The sequence below is a fragment of the Balaenoptera acutorostrata genome, chromosome 10, assembly GCF_949987535.1.
Source record: "Balaenoptera acutorostrata chromosome 10, mBalAcu1.1, whole genome shotgun sequence".
Taxonomy (NCBI): Eukaryota; Metazoa; Chordata; class Mammalia; order Artiodactyla; family Balaenopteridae; genus Balaenoptera; species Balaenoptera acutorostrata.
This window is the reverse complement of record NC_080073.1, coordinates 93702056-93721086: the sequence shown is the minus strand read 5'-3', so window position 1 is coordinate 93721086 and position 19031 is coordinate 93702056. Positions and strand designations below refer to the sequence as shown.

Here is a 19031-nt window from a genome sequence, read left to right as displayed (position 1 = left end):
TGTGATAGTTTCCTTTTGAGTTAAGATGGGAACTCAGAACAATGCCATATGGACCCCTTTTTGGGTAACACAGAAAGGCTTGCTTTTCCCGATATTAATGATTGCCTTTCTTTTAAAAATTTGTTTGGTTTTCTGTATACCTATCCAACTATTTTTTTTAATTGTCAAATACTCATCAATATTATTCTCTACAATTCGTATTTATAGATTTCACTTTTGTTTGGGGGCTTCTTTCTACACTTATTTTTATATACTAATAGGTTTCAGGTGAGAGTGATAAGCTGGTAAACCAAACTTTTTGCTCTTGCGCCTCCAAATGGCAACATATAGAAGGCTTTCTCTGGGACCATTCAGTTTCTCAAAAGAATAATACTCCAATATCTAGTTAGGAGGCATGGGTTTGGCTGATGGAATTTCAAAAAGAGGAATGGGAAAAAAATGGGGGATAAGGAGTCACTATTCAGCATACAGATTTTTACTCATCAGCTTCCTGTAAGCACTTTCCACTTCCCAAAGTACCTTATACCTCCAAGTTCTGAGCCTCTCCTCAAATCAATGACCTACTGTCTTGCAAAACTGCAGCCACCTTGTCGGTTTATAACTTTATTCCTTTGTTTCACTTCAGTGGGTGTTTTGGAAAGAAAATGAGTGAATGCGGTCAATTCACTATGCTTTTCCAGACTCTCTTTCTCAAATTCATTTAACTCAGGAATTATATTCTTTCAGGATCTAATTTACTCAAAGTCATTTCTTTTTGCTTCTCATTCCTTGCTTTTGAGTTCCATTTCCTCTTGCTAAAGTATACCCTTTAGAGTTTAGGTGTTTGAGTGAAAAATTCTCCATTTTTGTCACTTCCATTAACAGCTTGGTTAAAATATTTCATTAACATCTTGGTTAATAAACAGATGGTTTATTACAAGGTGAACATACTTGTATTTGCTTCCCAAATCAAGAGTTTTGTCAGCCACACCAGAAGCCTGTGTTCTCCATTCCAATCACAAACCCCTCCCTCCCCCAAAAGTAATCACTATCTTGACTTTGATAGTCACCACTTTTAAAAATGTCTTTAAGTGTACCTCTAGACGCTGTAATTTAGTCTTAGTCTTTAATTTGATGTCTTTTAAAAAATACTTTATTGAAGTATAGTTGATTTATAATGTGTTAATTTCTACTGTACAGCAAAATGATTCAGTTAGACTTATATATATTCTTTTTCATATTCTTTTCCATTATGGTTTATCACAGGATATTGAATATAGTTCCCTGTGCTATACAGTCAGACACTGTTGTTTATCCATCCTACATACATAATAGTTTGCATCTGCTCGTCCCAAACGCCCAGTCCTTCCCTCCCCTACACACCCTTCCCCTTGGCAACCACAAAGGGGAGTACTATTCCATTGTGTATATGTACCACATCTTCGTCCACTCATCTGTCAATGGACATTTAGGTTGTTTCCATGTCTTGGCTATTGTGAACAGTGCTGCTATGAACATTGGGGTGCGTGTTTCTTTTTGAAGTATAGCTTTGTCCAGATATATGCCCAGGAGTGGAATTGCTGGATCATATGGTAACTCTATTTTTAGCCTTTTGAGGAACCTCTATACTGTTTTCCATAGTGGCTGTACCCATTTACATTCCCCCCAACGGTATAGGAGGGTTTCCTTTTCTCTGCACCCTGTCCAGAATTTCACATATGTAGACTTTTTTTTTTAATATAAATTTATTTATTTATTTATTTACTTATTTTTGGCTGTGTTGGGTCTTCATTCCTGTGTGAGGGCTTTCTCCAGTTGCGGCGAGCGGGGGCCACTCTTCATCGCGGTGTGCGGGCCTCTCACTGTCGCGGCCTCTCGTTGTGGAGCATGGCTCCAGATGCGCAGGCTCAGTAGTTGTGGCTCATGGGCCCAGTTGCTCCGCGGCATGTGGGATCCTCCCAGACCAGGGCTCGAACCCGTGTCCCCTGCATCAGCAGGCAGACTCTCAACCACTGCGCCACCAGGGAAGCCCTTTGTAGACTTTTTAATAATGGCCATTCGGACCCGTGTGAGATGGTACCTCCTTGTAGTTTTGATTTGCATTTCTCTAATAATTAGTGACTGTTAAGCATCTTTTCATGTGCCTGTTGGCCATCTGTATGTCTTCTTTGGAAAAATGTCTATTTAGGTCTTCTGCCCATTTTTTGATTGGGTTGTTTTTTTTTTTTTTTTTTTTTTTAAAGAGATTGGAGTTTATTTATTTATTTATTTATTTTTGGCTGTGTTGGGTCTTCGTTTCTGTGCGAGGGCTTTCTCTAGTTGCGGCAAGTGGGGGCCACTCTTCATCGCGGTGCGCGGGCCTCTCACTATCGCGGCCTCTCTTGTTGCGGAGCACAGGCTCCAGACGTGCAGGCTCAGTAGTTGTGGCTCACGGGCCTAGTTGCTCCGTGGCATGTGGGATCTTCCCAGACCAGGGCTCGAACCCGTGTCCCCTGCATTAGCAGGCAGATTCTCAACCACTGCGCCACCAGGGAAGCCCGGGTTGTTTGTTTTTTGATAGTGAGTTATATGAGCTCTTTTAATATTTTGGAAATTAAGCCCTTGTTGGTCGCATCATTTGCAAATATTTTCTCCCAGCCTGTAGGTTGCCTTTTCATTTTCTTTTTTTATTTATTTATTTATTTATTTATTTATTTATTTAATTTATTTATGGCTGTGTTGGGTCTTCGTTTCTGTGCGAGGGCTTTCTCTAGTTGTGGCAAGTGGGGACCACTCCTCATCACGGTGCGCAGGCCTCTCACTATCGCGGCCTCTCTTGTTGCGGAGCACAGGCTCCAGACGCGCAGGCTCAGTAATTGTGGCTCACGGGCCTAGTTGCTCTGCGGCATGTGGAATCCTCCCAGACCAGGGCTCGAACCCGTGTCCCCTGCATTGGCAGGCAGACTCTCAACCACTGCGCCACCAGGGAAGCCCTTTTCATTTTCTTTATGGTTTCCTTTGCTGTGCAAAAGCTTGTAAGTTTGATTAGGTCCCATTTTTAAATTTTTGTTTCTATTTCTATTGCCTTGGGAGACTAACCTAAGAAAACATTGGTACGATCTATGTCAGAGAATGTTTTGCCTACGTTCTCTTCTAGGAGTTTTATGGTGTTGTGTCTTACATTTAAGTCTTTAAGCCATTTCGAGTTTATTTTTGTGTATGGTGGGAGGAGGGTGTGTTCTAATTTCATTGATTTACATGTGGCTGTCCAACTTTTCCAACACCACTTGCTGAAGAGACTATCTTTTCTCCTTTGTGTATTCTTGCCTCCTTTGTCAGAGTAATTGACTATAGGAGTGTGTGTGTGTTTGTTTTTGGGCTCTCTATTCTGTTCCATTTATCCATGTGTCTGTTTTTGTGCCAATACCATGCTGTTTTGGTTACTGTTAGCTTTGTAATATTGTCTGAAGTCTGGGAGGGTTATGCCTCCTGCTTTTTTCTTTTTCCTCAGGATTGCTTTGGCAAATCTGGGTCTTTTATGGTTCCATATAAGTTTTAGGATTATTTTTTCTAGATCTGTGAAAAATGTCATGGGTAATTTGGTAAGAATCACATTAAATATGTAGATTGCTTTGGGTAGTATGGCCATTTCAACAATATTAATTCTTCCAATACAAGAGCATAGGATATCTTCCCATTTCTTTGAGTCATCTTCAGTTTCCTTTATTAATATTTTATAGTTCTCAGCATATAAGTCTTTCACCTCCTTGGTCAGGTTTACTCCTAAGTATTTTATTTTTTGACGCGATTTTAAAAGGGATTGGTTTTTTACATTCCCTTTCTGATATTTCACTGTTAATGTAAAGAAATGCAGCCGATTTCTGTATGTTAACCTTGTTATCCTCCTACCTTGCTGAATTCGTTTATCAGTTCTAGTAGTTTTTGTGTGGCGTCTTAGGGTTTTCTATATATCGTATCCTGTCATCTGCATATAATGACAAATTTACCTCCTCCCTTCCAATGTGGATGCCTTTTATTTCTTTTCTGATTGCTGTGGCTAGGACTTCCAATACTATGTTGAATAGAAGTGGTGAGAGTGGGCATCCTTGTCTTGTTCCAGATTTTAGTGTCCTGAAAATATCAATTAGTCTAACTGTTCTAATGTATCATTTAGGATAATTTGATGTCTTTTAAGTCTCCTTTAATCTAATGGTTCTCCCCCTTCTTTTTCTTACAATTTATCTGTTGAACTCAGCTGTCTGATTGCCGGGTTCCCCACAGTCTGGATTTTGCAGATTGCACACTCATCGTGTATTTCAATGTGTCTTTGTCCTCTATTTCCTGTAAATTGGCAGTTGATCAGATTCAACTTGATCAGATTCAGGTTTAATCCCTTTGGTAAGACTACATTATTATTATGAATTTATGTATTTAAACTTATTTAATGGGTTTCAGTCCATTCTAATTATTACCCTTATTGAAACTCAAATTGTCCCATCTTTGGCCAATGGGGAGCCTCTTCAAGTTGGCTCCTGGGTCCTTTGGACGTGACCCTAGAAGTCTTTAATAGTTCCTCTGCTCTTCAGTATGTCAAGATATTTTATGCTCATTCTATACATTTCCTGCCCCAGATCTAGAATCACCCATTTCTCCAAGTAGCCTTTGTTTCTTTAAGTGGGACTTGGTATTTCAAAACCACACTCCAGATGATAAGAATGAGCACTGCTACTGAAAAGACGCAGGAAACTAGATAGATAGTTCATACTAATGGTAATTACTCGTTTTACCCCATATTACACATACATTCTCAAAATACTAATATTGCCACCATCAATATACTGAAAAGTTAAATTTTTGCCGATGCTCCTCCCAAACTCCTTTCCAGTTTTACAGTAATTTTGTACCAATATTTCAGAATACAAATCCATCTCAGATTATACTTTTTGTGGCTCTCAGCTCCAAATCTTTGCTTGCTGTGCAATAATGGAGCTGAACTCTGTAAATACTTCTCCCCTATCAGCTGATTTAATGTTAGGCTTCGTTAGCAGAGGGTACTGTTGCAAGGAGGGGGGGCGGGGCCGGAGTAGGGGCGGGGAGGCACTGGAGGAGAAAGAGGCTTCTCTTTCCGATTCTCCTGTACTTATCTCCTTGGGCCCCTGCAGAGTGTGTGGTTCCTTTCAGCAGTGCCCAGTAGCCAACAACAAGCGGCAGCTTCCCCCAGTACACCTTTTTTTAGATGGCTTCATGGAGCGGTGTGCTGCTGGTATAGCACCTTCCCGTAAGTGGCTTCTCTGGGCACGCTGCGGTGAATTCTGATAAAGGCACCTTGCTGTGGCTAGTCCTCCAAGAACTCCAGAGAGGATTTCTAACGGGGCACACCGAGGCCACAGCAGGGAGCCACGGTCATGCCCTCTCCAGCAAGGAGGTGGATGGGGCATGGGGGCAAGGGTGCTTCTTGGCCATTCTAAGGGTGCTTCTTGGTCACTCTATTTCAGTTCGGGCGTGGTGGCTGTTCCCTGTATCTACTGTTCCTATACGGTAAGAATTCTCTTTGCCTTTTGCTAGTCAGCCTCCCTTTATTCCAATTCCATTAATATTCTTCATAGTACATGTCCTCTGTTCAAATTATTGTGTAGTTTCTATCTCTTGACTGGACCCTGACTGAAACAAAGCCTCATTTAGTCTTGGTTCTACAAGTAATATTGAAAGTTTTACTAACTGTCTTTCTGTCACTGTCAGTAATTTTGGTTGCCGAGCTTCACCCCTCAGGAAGAACTCAAGTAACATCCTGAGTTCTTTCATTTTGATAACCAATAGGCTTTTATAAAGTCAGTTTTGCTGGATACAGAGTACTTGGTTCTCATTTTCTTTCCTTGAATATTTTAAATGTTTCACCATTTTCTCCTCACATGAAGTGTTAATGTTGAAGTCTTATGGTAATCCAATTTTCTCTCATAAATTTTTTTTGGCCTAAATGACCATTTTTCAAAATGTAAAGTCTAGTAATTTTACTGACTAGAATACATCTTGTTCATGCTCAGTGTTTTCAGGTGCACAGTATACTCTTTCAGTGTGAGGTTTCGAATATATATATAAATATATATATGTGAATATATATAAATAGAATATATGTATTTTACTTCAGGAAAAGTTCTCTTGAATTATGCGTTGTATTCTGGTAGCTAGCTTTGGTTTTCTTTATCAAGAACTCTTTTTTTTTTTTTGATTTTATTTATTTATTTATTTATTTATTTTTAATTTATGGCTATGTTGGGTCTTCGTTTCTGTGCGAGGGCTTTCACTAGTTGTGGCAAGCGGGGGCCACTCTTCATCGCAGTGCGCGGGCCTCTCACTATCGCGGCCTCTCTTGTTGCGGAGCACAGGCTCCAGACGCGCAGGCTCAGTAGTTGTGGCTCACGGGCCCAGCTGCTCCGCGGCATGTGGGATCTTCCCAGACCAGGGCTCGAACCCGTGTCCCCTGCATTGGCAGGCAGACTCTCAACCGCTGCGCCACCAGGGAAGCCTATCAAGAACTCTTAATCCATACACTGGATCTTCTTTACCTATCTTCAATATTTATCTTTTCTCTAAAATCATTTCTATTTCTATATTTATTTAAAATCTCGTTTTCAAATTCTAGTTCTCTTGGGCACCATCTGTGTTTACCCGTATTCCTTCTAGTTCAGTATTTTCTGAAACCACTTTTTCTCTTACTTTAATTCTTTCCCAAGTTGTTACTTTATTTCTGAGGTTTTTTAAATTCTGAATTTTCTTTTTTTTTTTTTTTGTTGGCCACGTCATGCGGGACCTTAGTTCCCCGACCAGGGATCGAACCTATGCACCCTGCATTGGGAGCATGGAGTCTTAACCACTGGACCACCAGGGAAGTCCCTATTCTGATTTTTCTTTCATGTCTTATATAGTTTTCTTAATATCTTCACAGTTTTTATCTGATTTTTTCCGGCATTAACACTATGCAATTTTGCATTTGTGGTTTGAGCCCACACTTGTATTTTGGGGTTTGTGGAGTTATCTGTTACCTAGTTTAGTTGTAAATGTTGCCCCATGCATTTTTGGTTTCACTATACAGTCTGTTTTGATGTGGTGATTCATGGAGATTCAAGATTCATGTACTGCCCTCTTTCCAGAATCCATTTATATTTTTGACTCATGAATACTTTCCTTTTTATATCCTTGAGACTTCAGTCCTTGGCTGAGTATGATGGGAAGGGACTAGGGTTGATCAGGGTGTTGTTTGGATTAGCAGTGGTGCATTACATCACATCCTCATTCTTGAGTGATGATTTACTTGGTTGTAACATACTAGGTTGTCCAGGTTACATATATATGTAACTATGTATATATAGTTATATACGCTGTACTATATATGGTCCACTATCTTTGGCATATTTTTACTTTTGACAATATGGCTTCCAGTCTAAATGTCATTTCTTTCTAGTTAGGTTACGTTTTAACTGCTGTTATTTAAGATCATTATTTTTCTCTTTGCTTATATTCATCATATATGTGTTATATGTATATGTTATTTTCCTAAGACTTGATGTGCTTCTTCAATGTAAAGAGTCATCTTCCTTCAATTCTAGAAAATTATTGGCCATTATTTCTTTTTCTCTCTTTTGGAATGCCTATTAGATGTACTGTTGAACCTTCTTATATTATGTAGAACCTCTGAATCTGTTGATTACAAAAGGCAATAATTTTATTTTTGCTTAAGCCAGTTAGAATTAGGTTTATCACAGAAACAGAAACACTCTTACTTTCTCAAAAGCAGAGTCAAAGAAAGAAAAACAGGTGATTCCTGAAGCTGTTATGATTATCTGATATCTGATATACTAGATATCCTTGAAACCTAAACTACTCCTGAACTTTCTATGCAAGTCAATAAATTCGTTTACTTTTTCTCTCTTAAGTCAGTTACAATTGGATTTCTGACAACTGCAGCAAAGAGTACTGATTAATATAAATGTCTACTATGTGAGTGGCACTATGCCAGGTGCTACCTAATCAGTGGTATGCAAAACAAAGACCAGTGTCTCCAATAACCACAATATTTTACACTCATTCCATGCCGTCTTCATTTATTTGTTCCTGCTTCTCCTTCCTCCCCTACCCAGACTTGGAATGCATGTTTAAATGTTACAACTTTTTCACAGTTGATTTTTTTTTTTTTTAAATTTTTGTCTGCGTTGGGTCTTCGTTGCTGCGTGAAGGCTTTCTCTAGTTGCAGTGAGCAGGGGCTACTCTTCATTGCGGTGCGCGGGCTTCTCATTGCGGTGGCTTCTCTTGCTGTGGAGCACTGCCTCTAGAAGTGCCGGCTTCAGTAGTTGCAGCGCGTGGGCTCAGTAGTTGCGGCTCGCGGGCTTCGTTGCTCCGCAGCATATGGGATCTTCCCAGACCAGGGATCGAACCCATGTCCCCTGCATTGACAGGCAAATTCTTAACCGCTGCGCCACCAGGGAAGTCCCAGAGTTGATTTTTAAAATCACATTTGTAAGGGTAACCTTTCTAGCAATAGGCCACCATGATCTTTCCCTTATTTTGGGCTCGTATTATATTGGTATGGTCTTAAATAGGTCTTCGAGCGTTTCATGAAATTCTTTCCCTTTAACCAGATCATTAGCTTCTTCAGGGCAAAAGTTAAGCCTTTTACTTCCATCTCCCAGAGCAAAGTCAAGAGTGATTATGGGAATCATTGTTAACAAGTATAACCCACAATACCTGGCCCCTGTAGATCTCCTGTATGGGACTGGGGATACAAAGATATATTCCTATCACTTAACCAACTTAAGGACATAGGAAGGTGTATTAAGCTATACATATGTAAGGTGCCATATATAGTTCAGAGGAAAGGGAAATGGTGCCCGGGCTTCGGTACTCAGAGGAGGCTCCAAAGCCCTGGGATATGAACGGGGTCTTGCCTTAACAGAAAATGAAAGGCAGGCACCAAAGGTTGAGACAACGGGTCTGAGGAAAGGCACAGTTTTGCTGAAGTAGGCTTGTGTCTGCCTCAGTGCAGAGTAAGATATTATGGATACAGGTCAGCTCCAGGATAAGGACAGAGTCTAGCTATTAAATCAACATAACTCCTCTTTTCTCTTACAATCAAGATCTCTGCCGCTGAGCCATATTATCTTGATAGATCCCAATATGGTTTGGTTATTAATTTCTTATCCTCTAAGGGGATATGCCTCATATCACCTTGAGTACAAATGGGAGAGGACCAGTTAACTGGAATGAACGCAGGCGTAACAAGTAACAAGCTCTGTGCCTAGAGACCAAAACTGTCGTGGCCCCAAATAGAAAAGGCGGCGCCGAGCCCTGGGACCTCTCTCTGAAATCCTCTTCCTCCATCAGCTATTTCTCCCGGAGCAGCCTGAGTCCACATCCCGTGAGATTATCTGGAGAAGCCTCGGGCCTCCAACTTCATTAAAACCACAAGAGGTGCGCGTCTGGGGGACGGGTGATAGTCTGGGCCCCTCAAGCGATAAGCCCACGACGCCCAGCCGAGGAGGAGGACTCCTGCCTCCCAAGTCTCTGAGCACCAAGGCCCACTCTCAGGCCCCGCCTCCTTGCTCCGCCCCGCCTCCTTGCTCCGCCCCGCGCCGGCGACGCCGACCAGGGGGTGGGTTTCCGTTTCCGGTGGCGGATTGTTGACGCCTGCGGCTGCGGCGGTGGCTACCGGGCCGTTGGGGAGGGGCCAGTGGGGGAGTGAGACGGCGCAGTGACAGGACCGCCGAGCGTGCTGCTGAGGCGACGATGGCGGAGGGGCCGGAGAAAGTCCGAGGCCGCCCTCCCGGGCAGGACGACGGCGGAGGGGACCACGAGCCCGTTCCTTCGCGAAGAGGCCTTCCCGCCGCCGCCCCACGGCCCCGGGACGGGCCGCAGGCCGAACCCCAGGCTCCGGGCCGGCCCCCAGCCCCGGGCCTTGCTCCCCCCGCGGCCGCCGCCGAGGAGTCAGAGCCGCCGCGCGAGCCCGAGAATGGCAGGGAGGCGGGCTCCGGCTCTGGCTCCGGCCCCGGCGCGGGCCTGCAGGCGCCGGTAGGCTGCGAGGCGCCCGAGGCGGCGGCGCCGCGGGAGAAGCCGGCGCGGCTGAGCGCCCGCGAGTACTCCCGGCAGGTGCACGAGTGGCTGTGGCAGTCCTACTGCGGCTACCTCACCTGGCACAGCGGCCTGGCCGCCTTCCCCGCCTACTGCAGCCCCCAGCCGCCCGCGCCCAGCTACCTCGCGGGCGCCGGCGCCGCCGCTGCCCCGGCCGCCGGGCCGCCGCCCCTGCAGCTGGGCTATTACAACCCCTTCTACTTCCTGAGCGCCGCGGCCGCCGGGCCCGAGCCGCCGGCCTCCGCCGGCCTCACCGCCTCGGCTCCGGTCGCCGGCCCGGGAGCCCGCGCGCCTCACGTGCAGCCGCCAGCCCGGGCAGCCCCAGCGACGAGGGTAGGACCCGCCGCCGCCTCGCGAGCCCCGAGCGAGACCGGGCGGCAGGCAGGTGAGAGGCTCTTCGGGGAGCGACCTGGGGGCGGGGCCGGCGGGCCCCTCTCCGCTGTCAGCGCTGCCGCGCTCGCCGCGGCTTCTGCGCGTCTGTCAGCTCGCAGGGTGTACAGCGCGGCCGAGCGTGCGCCTTCCCTTAGACCGAGCGCTCCGAATCGGTTCCCTGGCTCCCCGGACTGGTGGTTTCCACGTGTAAAGAAGCCTGTGCTCCTCAAAGCGTCCTCTTAGCCTTCGTCTCCCGGTGTGGAGTGAGATCCGAAGCTTAATTCACTCCGACGGCAGACCGGGCTGGGGGGAGGGGAAGTTTTGACTGGTGATGCTGGAAAGAATCCAGACATGGATGTATTAACTATATTATACATAGTTAGTATGATAACTGTTTTATGAATTAGGGACAGTGGAACTGACGGATATTAAAGGAGATCTTCATGAATGCAAATGGAATTAGGAACCTTTGGGCCTTGGCTTCATCTTGTGTATCGTGTTTACTTCTGTATGGGAATTAGAATATTCTGAATCACGTACACTCTTTAGTGTATTATTTAGACTTTTTGTTTACTTTGTCCAGCCACAGATAATATGGGACAAGACCTAGTTGCCTGAATTTGATTCAGAATTTAGGATGGCAGCTTGATAATCCCTGGATTTGTTACATAGAAAGCAAGACAAACTAAATGAATAAGGGGTAAAATGAGGGGCACAGGGATTTACTTCGTACCGTCTACACTTAACCTTGATATTTTGCTTAAAAAAAAAGTTTAATTTTGTGTCATAGGCTTGTAATCACCTGGAGTCTCCTCATTTGACTCCCTAGTGAAATGTATTGAGTACTTGAAATAATGAAATTTATCTCTGAAATCATTTCTAAACATTAAGGGGGTGAAAACAAGCTTTAAACTGCTCAGTAAATAGTGAAGTAGCGTTGCTGTTTTAATAACATGCCCTATTGAAGTCAATACCAATAATTGTTGCAGTTATAAAATTTTTTTTATCAGCAAGTTGTACCTTGACTTTACATTCATTACCTAGCTTGGGTTCCAAGGCCTATGTGCAACGATTAGTTTTCCTAACTTTTTTCTTTTTTTTTTTTAATTTACAGGTAGAGAGTATGTTATTCCATCCTTGGCCCACAGATTCATGGCAGAGATGGTGGATTTCTTTATTCTCTTCTTTATAAAAGCAACCATTGTCTTAAGCATTATGCACCTCAGTGGAATAAAGTAAGTTAAGGCCATTTGCAGAAGGGTTTTAATGTCCACTGTCTAGAGATCTTGCTTTAATTTTCTTTTCATGCCTGCAAGTGACTATATGGATAATCTGTGTGCCAGTGCCAATGATTTCTTTATAGGAGCTTTGTCAGATTTGCTTTCTTGTTGGTTTTAAGAAATAACTACAAAAGAGAGAAAAACACTTAATAAATTCTGCAAGATGTGGGGAATTTCACCTATCAAAAGTAGGTGAAAGGAACCTCCAACCCTGGTTTGATTTTATTCACTATTAGGCCAGTTGCAAATTTTTCTCTTACAATCGTTTTCAGAGTGGAGTATCTAAAAACAAAGGCATAAAGAGGTTTTGGTAGATGAACTATTAATAATCAGCTAGATGGCATTTCCAAATGGGGTTGCGTATACTGTCAGGCAAGTTCCAAGTGAACTGCAAAGTGAGCTATTTATTTGAATAATCTTCCTTTCAGATTAACAATCATAATAGCAGTTATCACTTGCTAAGCACTTTGTGTGTGCTAGGCTTTGTATGGACTCTTAATCTTGCCACCACTATAAAGTAGAGGTTAATCTCTCCATTTTATAGAGATTGAAATTTGGGTTTACAAAAAGTTAAGCCTAGAATTTACAAAGGCAGTAAGTGACCGTCAAGTTCAGACCCTGGTAATTAAATTTCAGGGCCCCTGCCAGGAGCCTGAATGTTACTATGATTCTTCCCTGTCTCTCCCTCCCTTACACCCTACACATCCAATCAAGTACCAACTAACTCCTTTCTGTTCAATCTCTTGAATAACCTTCAACCCGTACCATTTCCTTTTGACTGTCAGAATTTCATTTTTCATCATTGCTTCTCCCTAGTCCAGTCACTGCCATCACTTGCTTGGATTATAACACAAGTCTTCTAACTGGTATCTCAGTTTACTGTCTCCTGTTTTATCTCAATTCAGTCTCTGATAGAAAACCAAAGAGATCATAAATTCTGATTCTGCCACTCTCCTGCTTTAAAATCCTTCAATAGTTTCTCATTGCCATCAGGGTCAGTCTTATTAATGTCCTCATATATTTTAACAGATACCCTTATTTCTTAATCACTCACCTCTCACACTTAGTTATTTGAGTCACACTGAACTGCCTACAGCTTCCATCATACTCTTGCTTAAAGGCTTTCTCTCTGGTTAGTCCCTCTCTCTGAAATTTCTCCCTTCTTAGTCTGGCCAACTTCTCTTCATCCTTCAGATCTCACCTTAAATGCCATTTTTGGGAAGCCTCCACTAAGTTAAGTGTGCCTGGTACGTGTCTCCAAGTACCCAATGGTTCTCTATTATAGCCCTTTCCCCACTTCATTATTATTTATTCTGCTTCACCTGCTGGGTTAGAAACTCTGAAAGCAGAGACCATGTTGAATTCACTTGACATTTTATGCCCCGGGCTAGTACAGCGCCTGCTCATGGTACTGCTTATTTGTTGAAGAAGCTAATGAATGTTTTGTGAAACTAGACAGTTGGAAACCTAAAGATTAGTTTATAATTTCAATTAAAGTTTTTGATTTACACTAATGAAAAAGAAATCAATGCAACTGCTCTGGTAACTGATTCTTTGTAACCGAAAACTATTTTTTGTAGGGATATCTCTAAGTTTGCTATGCATTATATAATAGAAGAAATAGATGAAGACACATCCATGGAAGACTTGCAGAAAATGATGGTTGTGGCGCTTATATACAGATTATTAGTTTGTTTCTATGAGGTAAGCTACTGACTTCAGCAAATATTAATATTTAACAATCTAATTTTAGATTATCAGCCCAAGACAAAAATGTAGTGGAGATTTTTATTTTTAATCATGTATTTGTCAAATGTCTTTATTTTTTTCTAAATTTCCTTTAACATAATACTTTCCAAGTTAAAACTTTCTGAATGGAGACATTTTTCAGTTTCTTTGTAATACATTTCAGTCTTGTTGTCCGAAAATATATTTTAAGTTGGTTGTGGAACTTGAAATGTGTCTTTCCATAGAAGCAACTTGCTAAAAAATATAATGGGTCATAGAGAAATATTACAGTAGATATCTTGTGGTATTGAAGATGTTAGAGACCTGCAGAAATGCATTAAAAGGTTAACTCTTAAGTATTCTATGAAATTCTTCCAACTTGAAAAATTTAAAACATGAATCATATGGCAGGAAAATTTACCTTTAAAATTGGTATAGTTGAGCCAGTAAATTATTTTAAAATTATCCTTCTTTCCTTAGATAATTTGCATTTGGGGAGCAGGTGGAGCGACCCCAGGGAAGTTCCTGCTAGGGCTTCGAGTTGTGACATGTGATACGTCAGTGCTTATTGCACCAAGTCGGGTTTTAGTGATTCCTTCCTCAAATGTTAGCATTACAACGTAAGTTCTTTTTTTTAGCTTAATGTATTGTGTACTTATGAATTGTATTGATTACTGTACTTAAAAATTTTCATAAGTTATACCATTTGATAAAAGTATTTTTAGGATGTTGGTTCTTCATGGCATATAATAGGCTTACATTTATTAAGACAAAGTTTGAATGTTTTCAATGATTATAGACGCCTCTTCAGTATACAGCTTCAGAGGTAAGCACTTTATGAACGGTAGGTCACAGTAATGAGAGGAGGATCTGGGCGTGGCTGCTCTATCAGTGCTCCAGGCCTAGCTTTAGTATTCTCTACATCTGTGGATATTGGAGTTTAGTTACTGCTCTGCCTTGAAGCTTCCATTTGGTAATACCTGTCATTATCCCATCTTGAATAGGCAATAAGAATTTTGACAGCTATACATGCGTGCATCCTGCTCCTAAGTGATAGAGCTTGTAATACTTCCAGTACTCATGGCTAGCTGTTGGCATCTGGCTCTGGGGGAAGGTACAGATAGTGATAATGGAAGTTGTGGAGGTGAGTAGGTGGTAATCAATCAGTTGAGCAAAACAGGATACTGGCTGGAATTGCTGCCAGAATGATTCAGAGTTGGGTTGTTTAAACAAGAGACTCTAGAAAAAGCCTTGAATTTGCTCACATCTTCAAAATTTCCTTACATTTTTGTGATTCTAATAATCCTGGCTATTACTTTTAATGAGTCAATAATGGCTAATATTTATTGAGCACCTCATAAACCAGGCACTGTTTTAAAAACATTGCATATGTATTAACTAATTTAAGATAGGTACTATAGGTACTATTACCCTCTTATTACAGATGTGTAACACAACTAGTAGCTGGTAGAAAATGAATCTGAAACCAAGCAGTCTGGATTCAGAGCCCACACTCAGCTGCTGTGTTATCCTGTAACGGTTCAGTGCACTGAAAGGCAGAAATCTAATGTTAGTATGACAATTCTCCATTCTGAGCTACTGTTGAAAGCTTTTTAAAGCTTTCCTTAATCACAGAAGCCCACAAAGAAAGAAGAGATATGATAAACAAATACAGTAATTTGAAATGCTGGTGCTCTTCATAGAAGGTAGAAAATGGGACTGTGTAAGTGTATTCAGTTTAGAAGATAGTGAAAACACAGTAAAAGTATAGAGGTACTAAAAGTAATGAGTGACTATAGAAAGGGTAAGTAAAGGCAATAGTTATTCTAGTCTTCTGTCAAAATACTAGAAAATACTGTAAACTTTTAGTTCACATTCTAAGACATATTATTGCTTTTCATGTGCAAGTTCTAAAGTCTAACTTTAGTTACGAAGTCTTTAGAACTAGCCTAGGTGGTTTGATCATACTTTGCTACTTGAAAGTAATTCAGTTATCAAAGGTTAAAACTCTGTTAATTATACTTTGAATATGTTTTAAATACATCTTGAACTTGATAGAATACTATTAATCTATATGTAGTTGGTATACGACTTATCTGTTTTTTGTTTTGTTTTTTTTTTGCTTTAATTTTTTAGGTCCACTATACGAGCTTTGATCAAGAATTTTTCTATTGCTTCTTTTTTCCCTGCTTTCATCACACTGCTGTTTTTTCAGCATAATCGAACAGCCTATGACATTGTAGCAGGGACCATTGTGGTAAAAAGAAATGGGGTCAGATGATGCCCCAAAAAGCCCTGAATTCCATACTCTCTGGAATAATGACAAGACTAAATTATATATCAAGGCCATCAGTATCCCTGGGTTACATTAACTGATGATTTAGAAATTAAAGCAGTTGCTCCAGTGTGATGCAGGTGACTATGCTGAAAGTATTGATTTTACTTGAATGTCAAACAACTTCTCCAGAAGAAAAACCTGTTAAGTTCAAGTGTTAAAATTTTTAGATTGAACCGAAGGCAAGTGGTGTCAAAATCAACAACGGACAGTATATACGTAAGATCTAAGGTATTTATTAGAACTTGCTGAGAGCATTTTCAGCTTTGAAATCTCCAAACGAAACTTTAACAACTTATTCTGGTTTATCCCAAATGATGGAAAACGTCCAGCTGTGTTTTGTGCACACACTCACCCTTTAGTAACACTTCCTGAGGCAATTTTTGTCTTTGCTTTTTGGGGGGAGGGAGTGGGGACACACATTTGATAAGCCACTTCGCGCCCATCCCAGGAGCGGGTGAGTGAGTGAGCTGCAAGAGAGAGGGGAAAGTGAGGCCGGCGAGCAGTTCCCTGACTTGAAATTTTAAAATCTGTACTGCAGTTTACTGCAGGAATGATGTAACTTTATAACTATTCTTAATGCCTAAACATGTATTTGGGGGCAGATTTTGCATGATGATGAAAAAGTATTAAGTCATATTGCTATCTTATCCTTGATTTTTTTTTTTTTTTTAAAGAAAAAGGTAAGTTAGTGATTGCTTTTAATGGGGTTGTGGGGGAGGGGTAAGTTTTCACTGTAAATTTGAATTGAAACTCATGTGCAAGTGTTTTCAGTGCCCTAAATCAAACCATAAATATGTGGGGAAAAGCAGTCCTATCAAACTGTTGCATATTTACTGTAAAACAATATTCCCAGTACGTGCGCAGCATGAAGAAAGTGTTAGTGCTTTTCAGTGTTCTGAATATAACTTCTCTTTATATACAGGATATTCACATACTAGTTTCCTTTTATCATATTATATTGTTCCATAACTAACTTTTGAAGCATCAAGGAATTAAATAATCTTAGCATTTCATGATTAAATACTAGTAGCCTGTGAAATACTTACCAATTTTCCCGTTAGGGACTGTTCTCTGTAACAAGGAAGAGTAGCATTTCCAGACCTTATTCCGAGTTCTTTGGTTCTGTGGGCCAGAAGCTCATCTGGGGCCTGCCCGGGATGACGTTTTTGAGGGAAATGTGAAGGAACACTTCGTGTTTTGCCATTTTAATTTAGTGCGCGTGTGTGCTTTTGTTAGATGGCCCAGTTAGCTGTGCTGAGGTGTATCTGAACTAAAGGTTTTGTTTCTTAGGCATTTTCTGCATCTGTTATTTTCCCCCAAAACACTAAACTGTGTTGAACAGTTCATAACTAGGGTGCTTACAGGATCAATCTAGGCTTTATTTTGGTCTTAACAGCAAATACATTTGCTATTACTATATCAGTTTTTAAAGTGGTTTTTTTTTTTTTGACATTTAAAACGTGAATATTTTCAATTTGTTTATAGAAACCTTAACAGTGTCCTTAATGCCTTTTTTTATTGTAAGATTTCATAAACCATGAGCCATGGTTTATAGTTTCATGAAAACCATGAGCCATGGTTTAAACAATGTTTTTCAAAATAATTTTATAGTAAATCTATCACAGAAAGCCTATTAGTTAAATGTGTCAAAATACTAAACAGATCATTCACCTGTTTCTGGGAAGATAAAGTGTTGTTATGGCCCTTCACAGTAAACAAAGCCAAATCATCCACTAACTTCTTAAATTAGAGGAGAAATTAGGAAATGTTACATAAACTTACCAATTAGTAGTGTATACATTAGCATCAGTGTATACACCGCCTCTGCCCCTGATTGGGAATTGGAGTTGAAATGTACCCTTCCGACATGTAGCTCTGGAATACACCTTTAATGTATAATTTCCTCGATGGTTCACCACTTAGGCTATTTTTATACAGTAAAACAAGAAATACGTAGTCCAGTTTGTTTTATACTTTAATATCTATGTAGATGCATTTCTCAGGATTCAAGTTACACTACGTAGCCCTATCAAGTAAAAAGTGTTACTTTGTCTGCCTTTACAACAAAATCCAAGTCTGTGTATGAACTCAGCACTTACTTAGGGAGATTTCTGATTCCCAGGCTGGGGGGAAAATGACAAAATGGGGAAGGGGGAGCCACGTGTTTTTCTCTTGGGGCTGCGGCCTATTTTCACTATACTTTATTATATTTCATTTATAGAAATGCTGAATTTTCTGTGTCAAGACAGAATTCTCATACCGAAGCTCTACAGCCTAAAAAGGCAAAAAGAAAGTTGTCTTCATAGTATTAATATCATTCATCACTTTTACAAGATAATAAGGGAACAAAAATTAGGAGTCATGCTGAGAATACTATTTCAGTGAAAATACCGTATGTAAAACCACAGGTCACGCGGTTAATTTAGGCATCTAGAAACTCTACCTGTTACGAAATATGCAGCCTGAGTGGCTCCTGCACCGTGAGAAAAGTCTGACATATAAATGCACGCTGGGCTGAGCTAGGGGAGTGGGAGCGGCGGCAAGCAAACTGTGCTTTTAGGGCGTCTGTGACCAGAGAGACAGCCAGCACCTGTGTGGTACTCGTGTGGCACTGCTTCAGAAGTTACTTCTTTCTCCCTAAACAGTCACCTAGTTTCTCCCAAATATTCAGGATTGAAAAAACTGCATTATATTTGAGGGCTTTGTCTAAATTTATAAAAGTCTATAATGTTTGTTTCGAATGACAGTAAAAATTGTTCTAACTCTAAAAGAAGGATTTTTTTCCCTTAAGTGACTTGTTTGGGCGTTTCACTTAGGCATAAATATTTCCAGCAAAAGGAAGACAGGAGTTGAAAATTAAACTACTTGGGAATAAAGGGCTTTTTGATGGGAATGTATTAAATTTTTTTATTCTACACTTATCCCTATGAAAACAGGCTGTTGTTCCTTTTAAAGAATATTTCTAAATAATAGCAGTATTCCTAAAATCTGGCAAATACTTCAGTTACTTGCCATTTCCCACCCCATACCAAAGGCCAAAATCTTTGCAATACGTGCTTGCCTGGGTAAAGTTCCTCCTCTCAAGCTGTGTGCGTATTTCTTTGCAGTTCATTATAGTATGGCTTGATCCACAAACAGTTTCTGATGGCCTGCCTATAAATGAAAATTCAACATTCTATTTTTAATAATTTGCCACCAATTTGTATTCTTTGTCTCAATAAATACCTGGTCGCCAA

General features: G+C 40.9%; 1 protein-coding gene across 2 annotated transcripts; it reads left to right on the top strand.

Moving 5' to 3' along the window:
* The first annotated feature begins 9614 nt into the window (after nt 1-9614).
* On the top strand, nt 9615-19031 carry FAM8A1 (family with sequence similarity 8 member A1). Of its 2 annotated transcripts, none has more exons than XM_057555354.1 (5): nt 9615-10462; nt 11564-11684; nt 13310-13433; nt 13938-14077; nt 15594-19031. In XM_057555354.1, the coding sequence occupies exons 1-5, from the start codon at nt 9736-9738 to the stop codon at nt 15736-15738; spliced, it is 1257 nt and encodes a 418-aa protein (XP_057411337.1). In that variant the 5' UTR covers nt 9615-9735; the 3' UTR covers nt 15739-19031. The 2 variants fall into 2 exon arrangements, with proteins under 2 accessions (XP_057411337.1, XP_057411338.1); XM_057555355.1 differs by lacking the exon at nt 15594-19031 and adding an exon at nt 14462-15526.

Excerpts from the sequence above, each read along its gene's own strand:
- FAM8A1 (XM_057555354.1), top strand. The coding sequence starts at position 9,736 with ATGGCGGAGGGGCCGGAGAAAGTCCGAGGCCGCCCTCCCGGGCAGGAC. Across the intron at positions 10,463-11,563 it reads CGAGACCGGGCGGCAGGCAG|GTAGAGAGTATGTTATTCCA; the intron begins GTGAGAGGCTCT and ends TTTAATTTACAG. Across the intron at positions 11,685-13,309 it reads ATGCACCTCAGTGGAATAAA|GGATATCTCTAAGTTTGCTA; the intron begins GTAAGTTAAGGC and ends TATTTTTTGTAG.